Below are 9,950 nucleotides of genomic sequence, written 5' to 3' on the forward strand. Positions count from 1 at the left end.
TGTCACAGTTAAACTAATTAATTTTTTATACAAATTCAAACAGAATTTTTTTTTAAAAAAATTAAAAATTATATAAAAATACTATAAGTCAGTTAATAACTTAAAACATTAAAAAATATTTTTATAAAATTAATAAAAAATAGTTTTATTTGAATCTCTAAACAATAATACGGTAAAAATGCTTTATTAATACTATTGCATTATTCGTCGAGTCATTTAATTACTGGACCCTGGTATATATTGAGTGGTTTTGTGTTTTTCCATTCAAGCCAACCAAACATTTTACGCCAGAACTCGGGACAAAATTGTGTCAAAAGAGAAAGCAGGATATATAAAAGCTACCAAAAAGAAAGATATATAAAAAGCTACCAAAGAGAAAGAAAAGACCAACCGAGAGAGAGAGAGACAGACAGACTGTAAAATGGACGCAACAGCGGCGGAGACAAGCGCAGCTCCGGCAAGTGTGACGGTGGATCAGCCACCGCACATGGCAGCAGCAGCGGGGGAGACGAAGAGGAAGATGATAATGGTTGCTATGGACGAGAGCGAAGAGAGTTTCTATGCTCTCAAGTGGGCATTGGATCACTTGCTCAACAATTCTGAAGAAGAAACCACTATTATCACTTTGATCAATGTCCAACCTCCTTTTAGCCCCATGGTTTATCCTGCTGGACCAGGTATTCTCTATCTAATTTGTCTCGTAATTCTATATTTATACATGTCCCAAAATGGTGGCTTATTTAGACAGTAAAACACCACACTTCTCTAACAATAATTAGTACGTACTTGTAAAAGGATACTTACTGCTAAAGAGAAAATATTCCTCTTTCCTTAAATGAAAAAATAAATATGAAAGTGGGACGGAGACGGTACTTGCACTCGCACGTTATTCATATGCTCTAAGAGGGCGCTTGGGTAAAAGCAGGTAAGATTATCTTTTAAATTTTTTTAATTTTTAATAAGCACCAAAGCTGCTTTTCAGCTAATTAAAATGTGGCACTCCAACCTCTCCTTTTATTTGACCATGCATGAGACATGCCATAGAGTTGATATAAGTGTCTATGATGTGATGAAAGTTGAGTTTTGGGGATCGAGGTCCGGACGTATTTTGAAAATTCCGTGTAACACAATAGTTCTGGGATCTGCTAAAGAAAGACATAAAAAGGGTATATATCCGTGAATCCTAGTCAACCCAAGCATTCTCTGCCTCTATCAATAACTAGAGCCAAAGAGTCCTAATGTAAGGAGGGGGAGCCACTTTGCGATGGTCTTATTGTCACTTTTTATATATTCTGCTTGTTGCAAGGTTTGTTTAGATGAGGATGGGCTTTTGGCCATTGCAAAAACATCGAATTGTAGGAGTGTAATAAAGAACTTGTGATCTCAGCATGAAGGATTTTGGAAAAACAAATGGTTGTGATAAGAGAAGTATCACGGCAGTGCAGTAGTGTAATCGCGACTGCATGAAGCCTTACGTACGACTTCAGTACAAGGGGGCTAGGCCAGGTTCAATTTTTCCGCTACCTAACACTAGTGCGTGAGTCCCAACTCAGCGATATGTCCATTTGTGTTGCCTAGATCACATCAAAGTTTTGTGCATGGGCGGATTGTAAAGATCAGGAAGATGTGGATTCATTCAAATTAGTAACTTTAATATAATTGGCTCCTTGTATATATATGTGGTAAAATTGATTTCGAGACTAATAAGTTAAATGAGTTGTGGTAGAATCATCGATGTGAACCCATAAAGTTATCAAGTCTTTTGCTCTAGCTGAATGTTACCCGTGAAATTCACACCAGTCTCTAATTTCTCTGCGTAGATTTTTGTTCGAATCGATTCAGGATCAGAAATATATTCAACAGATGAACGAAGAAGAGATAAGAATGTTCTGGAGAAAAATGTGGAAATGAACGACTAAGGCTCCAAAGTAGAGCCAATTCTCATTATATACAAAGTCACAAGAGTGCTGGGTTAAAACCCGTACATAAATGGGTACCCAATTACAATAATTAGTCACATGTATAATACAAAAATGAAACTAGCTAAAGTAAGCCCAAATACAGGAAAGAATATATCTCAACATCCCCCCTCAAGTTGGAGGGTGGTTAGCCACACCCAACTTGCTTAAAATGAACTGATAAGTCACACCAGATAAGGGCTTTGTTAGCATATCAGCCAGTTGCAGCTTGCTGGGAACAAACGAAAGAGAAATCAAGCCATCATGAAGCTTCTCACGAACAAAATGGCAATCCAGGTCAATATGTTTAGTCCGTTCGTGAAAAACAGGATTTTTTGCTATATAGATGGCAGATTGGCTGTCGCAATGAAGAGGCACAGGTACCACAGAAACAAAAGACAACTCATGGAAGTAAATGAGTGAGCCAAGCTAACTCTGCAATCACCCGCCGTATGGAGCGATATTCTGCCTTAACAAAAGATAAGGCCATTGTGTGCTCCTTCTTAGATTTCCAAGTGAGAAGAGAACCACCAAAGAGGACCAAGTACCCACTAACAGACCTTTGAGAAGTAGGGCAAGAAGCCCAATCAGAATCACAGTAGGCTTGAAGAGTGGAATCAGGATCTGTTGCCATAAAAAGACCTTGCCCCAAAGTGCCCTTAACATAGTGAAGAACATGAAACCCAGCAGAAAGATTAGCAGAAATAGGGGCATGCATGAACTGGCTAAGATATTGGACAAGAAAGGCAAGATCATGTCTGGTATTAGTAAGGAAGTTTACCTTCCCTATCAATTTTCTGTATAATGTTGGATCAGATAGAGGCTCTCCTTCACCAACCCGAAGCTTGAAAGTAACATCCAGAGGACTGCTAACGGGTTACAGTCCAAATAACCAAATTCAGACAGAAGGTCAGTAGCAAACTTTCTCTGACAAATAATCACACCTCCAGGTTCAGCTAGGATCTCCAGTCTCAAAAAATAGTGAAGAAGTCCCAAATCCTTTATCTTGAATTTGGTATCTAAGAACAATTTTAGGGAGGCTATTTCCTTATCATCATTTCCACTCAAAAGAATATCATCAACATACATAGCCACAACAGTAAAAGAAGCACCAACAGACTTTAAAAACAAGGAGTAGTCATTTTTGGAAATCTCATAACCCATAGACATAAGAGAATCACTTAATTTTGATACCACTGCCTAGAAGCTTGTTTCAAACCGTATAAGGATTTATTTAACTTGCAGACAATGTTGGGACCAGGGGCAACCATGCCTTGATGTATTCTCATATATACCTCTTCGTCTAAATCCCCATGCAAAAAGCATTATTAACATCAAGTTGGTACATTTTCCACCCTTTCTTTATAGCTACAACAATTACAGTTCTAATAGTTATCATTTTAACAACTGGTGAAAAGGTTTCAGTGTAGTCAATTCCTTCTTGTTGTGTATCCCCCCTCACTACTAATCTAGCCTTGAACCCTTCAATACTCCCATCTGCCCTATGTTTAATCTTATATACCCATTTATTACTGATTGGTTTCTTGTAATGAGGCAGTGGCACAAGGTCCCAAGTGTGATTAGCCTCAAGTGCAACAAACTCATGCAACATAGCTTCTGCCAAGCAGGGTGCACTGTTGCCTGTTGATAAGTTGAAGGTTCATTTACAGTATCTAAGATTTTGACTAAATTCTGATTAATGGAACTCATACTACTGAAACATACTGACCGAGGGATGGTGGAAAGGGAGGTTAAGGTTGGAGAAGGTATAGATTGAACAGAACTACAATGGTAGTCTTTCAGATAGGAAGGAGGTTGATGAATCCTTGTAGGATATCTAGGCATAGAGGGTGGAATAACTGTGTGAACAGGGGAAGAAGATGGAAGAGGTGAAACTGTATTAGCAGGGGAAGAGGAAATGTCATGATTAACAGGAGGAGAAGAAAGAAATGGTGAAGATGAAGAAATATCAAGAGAGCTAGGGAAAAGAATCCCATTATCTGGAGAATGAGGAAAGATGTGAGAACAAGGTGGTGAAATAGGCCATTTAGGAAAAATAGTGCTTTGAGAAGATGATTCGGAATATGGGAAGATGTTCTCATGGAAGAAAACATCTCTAGAAACAATAATTTTCTTATCAGAAAGTTGCGTTAACTTTTAAGCCTTCTTTCCGGGGGGATAACCAAGGAAAAAATACAAGGGGTGGATCTGGGAGAGAACTTTTTTCTGAGAGGCTTAGGAATCACGGCATAGCACAAACATCCAAAACTTCTGAGATGATTATAAGTAGGCTTATGTCCAAAAAGAATTTCAAAAGGGGTTTTACCATCAAACACAGTGCTTGGAAATCTATTTATTAGATATGTAGCAGTAAGGATACAATCCCCCCAAAAATGAAGTGGTAGTTTTGATTGGTATCGTAAAGCCCTTGCCGTTTCAAGTAAATGTTTATGTTTTCTTTCAACAATCCCATTTTGTTGGGGTGTGTAAGGGAAAGAAGTTTGGTGCAAGACACCTTTGGACTGAAAAAATTGTGTGGCTTCAAGACTGGTTCCAAGCTCTAAAGCATTGTCAGATCTAATAGCTTTAATTTTGAGATTAAATTGTGTTTCATCCATAGAAAAGAATGATTTGAGAATGGATAAGGCATTTCCCTTATTGTTGAGTAAGTATGTCCAGGTAGTCCTGCTACAGTCATCTACTAGAGTTAGAAAATATTTGTAGCATCTTTGTGTGACAGTGTTATAAGGTCCCCACACATCCACATGAACAAGATCGAAAATATGAGGAGAATGAGATTGACTAGTAGAGAAGGGAATTCCTTGCTGTCTGGCAAGGGGACAAACATGACAGAGAAAAGGTTGTTTATCACAAGAAGGCACATTTAAAGCATCTATCTTTTGCAATTTTGAGAAAGGAAGATGGCCTAGTCTGTGATGCCACAAAACATGAGTTTTCTTCACACTTATTGTATTTACATGAGCAGAAAAAGGAAGAGACACAACAGAAGACATAGGAGATGGATCAAAAAAGCTGGGTTCAAAAAATGAGTCTTCATTGAGATGGAGGAGATAAATCCCTTCAGCCACCTTACCAAGTACCAATGGCTTCTTCAGTGAAGGGCCCCGGAGGAAACAATAATATCGTGAGAAGGATAGAAGCATATCAATATAAAAAATATCGAAAAGAAATTTGTTCACAGAAATCAAGTTATAGCTGAAAGTGGGCACAAGCAGGACTTTGGTCGAAGTGATGGACGAGGTTAAATGAACAGATCCAATAGTAGAAACCTTTACTTTGTATCCATTAGGTAAAGAGAAAAGATGTGGTGTTGGTAAAGTGATTAAGTTTGAAAGCAATGATTTGTTGGAGGTCATGTGGTTAGTCGCACCAGAGTCAAATATCCAGACATCGGAACTTAGCATACTACTTAGACAAGTGCAAGTACCACAACTCATAAAACAGGAAGCAAATATACCTGCAAAAGTAGCATTAGCAGTAGCAGAGGATGCTCTTGTATTTTGAACTCCATCAGTGACTTGCACATTCTGAAGAATGTTCATCAAATGCTTATACTGCTCTGCGGTTATGGTGGTTGAAGTAGCCATGTTATGTGGATTCTCTTCTCCTTTAGGCTCTGGGGTAGTAATGAAATTAGCAGCAACTCTCATATTCTTGTTGTTGAGCTTGAAATTCTGTGGAAATCCATGCAGTTTGAAACATTTATCTATAGTATGTCCATTGTTCTTGCAGTATCTGCAGAATAGCTTTTTGGGATCAAAATTTCTTTTATGAGTTTGATTGTTGAAAGTATACTTCTGATGTTGGTTTGCATTGTTGTAGGCTGGTTTGGGTATGGAACTTGAACCGACAGAGAAAGAGGAAGTCTCAGCAGAGAAAGCAGCAGAGTCAGGCTGAAAATTTGGTGCATTATGAATGTCTCTTTGTTCTTCATCTTGGATGACCAATGAATAAGCTTTGCCCACATTAGGAAGAGGTTGCATCATCAAAATATTTCCTCTGGCATTATTGAAAATCTCATTCAGTCCCATGAGGAATTGCATTAGCTTCTGATTCTGCATCCTTTTCATCATTTTGTGTTTACCCCCGCAATTACAGTTGCAAATACAGTAGGACTCTGCATCCAGTGACTCCATCTCATCCCAAAGTCTTTTCACTTTGTCAAAGTAACCACTTACATCAGATGAACTCTGGGAGGCTGAAACCAAGTCCTTCTGAACTTCATACATCCTAGCACCATTTGACTGCCCGTACCTCTTATTTAGTTCATCCCAAATTCCTTTTGCAGTCTTTGTGAATATCACACTTTGTGCAATCTCAGGATCTAGAGAATTGAGGATCCAACTGATGACCATGTGGTTAACTTGTTCCCACTGATCAAGGAGAGGAGAGGTTGGCGCAGGTTGAGGGAAGCTACCATTTATGAATCCTATTTTCTTCTTTGCGGACAGAGCAATTATAATCCCTCTCCTCCAGGCCCCAAAACATGTACCATTAAATTGCTTAGCACCTAACATAAGTCCTAGATTATCAGAGGAACTGAGATATTCGGATGCGAAGGATGGAAAGTAATTTCATTACTGTGGTCTATGAATTCATTATCACTGCTAGCAGAGTCATTATCCCCCATTGTAAGGTCAATTTATCACACACTTACAAACCTCACAAAAGCAGCACTAATTGAAGAGATGAAAAGGGTAATCTTATGAAACTTCGTCACAAATCCAGTAGCAAAAGGCCAGAAAGACGAAAATTTCAGCAAATCGCCGGATCGAATTCAGCAAAAAATACCAAATCTAGAGCAAACTGTAGCAATAAGTAGAACAAAAAAGGAATTCGCCAAAAAACTGATTATCGGAGACAAATCCTCCAAGCAAAAACTCCGATATGTGATCGACGAAAAGAAAAAAACTTGATCAAAATATTAGGGGTTTTCTTTTTCTTTTTTTCTTTTTTTTGAGCAAAAATTCTTCGTGAAAATTAGCGTATGAACTTCACCACGAAAGTCACTACATGAACTAAGCTACGTGATTTCCATGGCTCTGATACTATGTTCGAATCGATTCAGGATCAAAAATATGTGCAACAGATGAATGAAGAAGAGATAAGAATGTTCTAGAGAAAAGTGTGGAAATGAACGACTAAGGCTCCAAAGTAGAGCCAATTCTCATTATATACAAAGTCACAAGAGTGTTGGGTTAAAACCCGTACATAAATGGGTTTTCAATTACAATAATTAATCACATGTCTAATACAAAAATGAAACTAGCTAAAGTAAGCCCAAATACAGGAAAGCATATATCTCAATAAGTTTTGTCATCCTTCTTTTTCCCCTTCTTTTGCCTCTAGCATCTAGCACATTAGCTCTACGTGTGCTAACATAAGATATAATTGGCCATGATCTTTAATTACAAAAAGGATAAAAAGTTAATTGAATTAAATATCTGTATCAATCAGCTAAAATCAAAGAATCCAATTTGAAATTACATATGACGAAGAATATTTAAAGTATTTATTAAATAAGCGCATATATAACTTCATTTATTAAAGCAACAGATTGGAGACATATATGTCATTAATCTCGCTCCCCTTCCTTTAATTGAATTAAATTGAAAATGAGTTTCATGTTTTGATAATTTTCTGCATGATCCGATCCATGCTTCATTTAATGGGAATTTGGTTACCTAAATTTGATCGTTGCCCGATGATACTAACTCTGTTTATGTTTATAGTTGTCTTTGCAGCACCTACTATGGTAGAAGCCGTGAAAAAAGCACAACAAGAGAATGCAACTACAATACTGTCTCGGGCATTCCGTATGTGCACACAAAAGAGGGTATCTTTAACCATTTCCTTGTCATTCTTAATTTCTTAATTTTTTATACGTTATTTATGCACATAAAAAAAATGAATTAGTCTCAACCAATATTTTGTAGAAAGCAAAATAAGTTGGCGGATGAGTCCAGTCTTTCAACTAAAATTGTTTGAGGATGGGTCTAGCTAACTCATATTTTTGGAGCTCGTTTGCTTTGCAGTATAAGAAAATATAACTCCTCAAAAAAAGAAAAAAATTATACAACATTTGGTTTCAAGTGTGGAACTCTTCATTATTATCACACTGTATTATTACCATTTATTAGCTTTCGTTTTAAGCTTGTATACTTACATTTTCCTAACTTATACGAGAATTCATGTATGTTTTATACCAGTTAGATCGTAGAATTGGAATATACATGTTAATATATCATGACGAAGCTAGGTCTTCATGTTTGTAACTTGGTATCACAATCTCGATATTATAAGGCATGACTTATTATTATATTATAACAATTTGCTATATTGCTATTACCGTGTGGAAGATATATAAATATCTAATTTGTACACGTAGTTTGTCAATCATCACCTAATATGCATGTATTGTACACTTATTGAGGAAATGTAATGTATTTCAAATGCAACCCTGGTGACCACAAAACACAATTGATTTGATAAGATAATAAACATACCAAATGTAATAGATCAAGCAATATCTCCTTATTCCTTATAGTTTTTCTTTAAATGATGTCCTTGTACAACTCATGTAATAACAGAAAACACAAGCTACATATCAGGTAAAAATATGGACAAGTATTTCGCATTAGTTTTTCCCCGTACTTGTTGTTGGATAAGGATTTGGAAATATTTTACGCCATATAAATTGGTTTGAAATTTCAGTTCTAGTTGGTGATTATGTAACTCGTTTTTAAATTAACCTTGATTAATTAAGTAAATATGTATGATTGTTTCAGGTGAAGGCGGAGACTCTGATCCTTGAAGGGGACCCAAAAGATAAGATATGTCAAGCCGCTGATGAGTTGCACGTTGACCTTCTAGTGATGGGTAGCCGAGGGCTTGGCAAAATCAAAAGGTAATTTTTCATTTTCCAAATAAATTGTGAGACAAACAGCAGTGGAAGCACATAATTGAATAACTTTATTAGATATGGAACACTGAATTTTATACTATCTGAAAGTCCTTGTCCAGTACGAAAAACAAATAAGGAAGAGACAGAAAACGCAGGGTATGTAAAATAACTCTTACTATTATTTACGAGATGATTCTAAAGAAACTTATATTATATAGGAGGATTATATAGTTTGACAAAATAAACGTCAATCAAAATGTTAAAAGTAGTTTTAGATTTTAAGTGAGGTAGACCCTGATACTAATGAAACATTCTTATTTTGTGATGTTTAAGTAGAAGTGTTGTATACTTTTGGAAATGACGAGGTTAGTCAGCTTGTAATAACAGTTTGCGACTTATAAATCTTTGAAGTAAAAACCTTTTTACACTGCTTAAACTTGGCTTGCAGGGCTTTTCTAGGAAGTGTTAGTGACTATTGCGCTCATCATGTGCATTGCCCCATTCTCATTGTGAAGCCACCCAAGGCACCGCACAAGTAGCTAAGGATATATGATTGTATATAATGCATCAAGTCTTTTATTAGTTGAGAATTGTAAGACGTATGTAATGGATATAAAAAAGCTTTATTACTCAATAAAGGGGGACCTGGCAGTATTTCCTTATTTTTTGATAGCTTTCAATCATTGAGACGATTACAAATCGTCTCCACATTTTGCCCCAAGTTCTGCAGTTCTGAAAATTATTGTTTTTAGCTGAAAACTTGATCCTCTTCAATCTTTTTGGCCCCTCTTGCTCACTTCAAGCTTTATACCTAAATCAATCAAATTAAGATGGTTTATGCTGTTGTATTGCACGTAAGGTAGTTTTTGACCATACATTCACGCAATGCAACGCTATACTCTGAATCTTGCGCATTGGCGTGTACGTTGTATGTGTCCAAATTTGAACAACCACGACCATCGACGAGTACGATGAAACGGCGAGTTTCCCATAACCTGATGCCTTGCATAGGACGATCTTGAGACAAACAAGAGATTGTACGACCCTTGTAATAATATAGGCCCGTT

The 9,950-nt window shown here is 36.8% G+C and overlaps 1 protein-coding gene across 1 annotated transcript; it reads left to right on the forward strand.

Moving 5' to 3' along the window:
* The first annotated feature begins 472 nt into the window (after window positions 1–472).
* On the forward strand, window positions 473–9,422 carry LOC104211490 (uncharacterized). The gene is made up of 4 exons (XM_009760550.2): window positions 473–677; window positions 7,712–7,815; window positions 8,768–8,886; window positions 9,332–9,422. Exons 1-4 carry the CDS (start codon window positions 488–490, stop codon window positions 9,420–9,422), a joined length of 504 nt encoding a protein of 167 aa, XP_009758852.2. The 5' UTR covers window positions 473–487.
* Window positions 9,423–9,950: the final 528 nt, after the last annotated feature.

Source organism: Nicotiana sylvestris, chromosome 9 (genome assembly GCF_000393655.2).
Source record: "Nicotiana sylvestris chromosome 9, ASM39365v2, whole genome shotgun sequence".
Lineage (NCBI taxonomy): Eukaryota > Viridiplantae > Streptophyta > Magnoliopsida > Solanales > Solanaceae > Nicotiana > Nicotiana sylvestris.

Coding starts and splice junctions, on each gene's coding strand:
- LOC104211490 (XM_009760550.2), top strand. CDS start 488: ATGGCAGCAGCAGCGGGGGAGACGAAGAGGAAGATGATAATGGTTGCT. Junction 7,816..8,767: donor GTATGTGCACACAAAAGAGG/GTATCTTTAACC, acceptor TGATTGTTTCAG/GTGAAGGCGGAGACTCTGAT. Junction 8,887..9,331: donor GGGCTTGGCAAAATCAAAAG/GTAATTTTTCAT, acceptor CTTGGCTTGCAG/GGCTTTTCTAGGAAGTGTTA.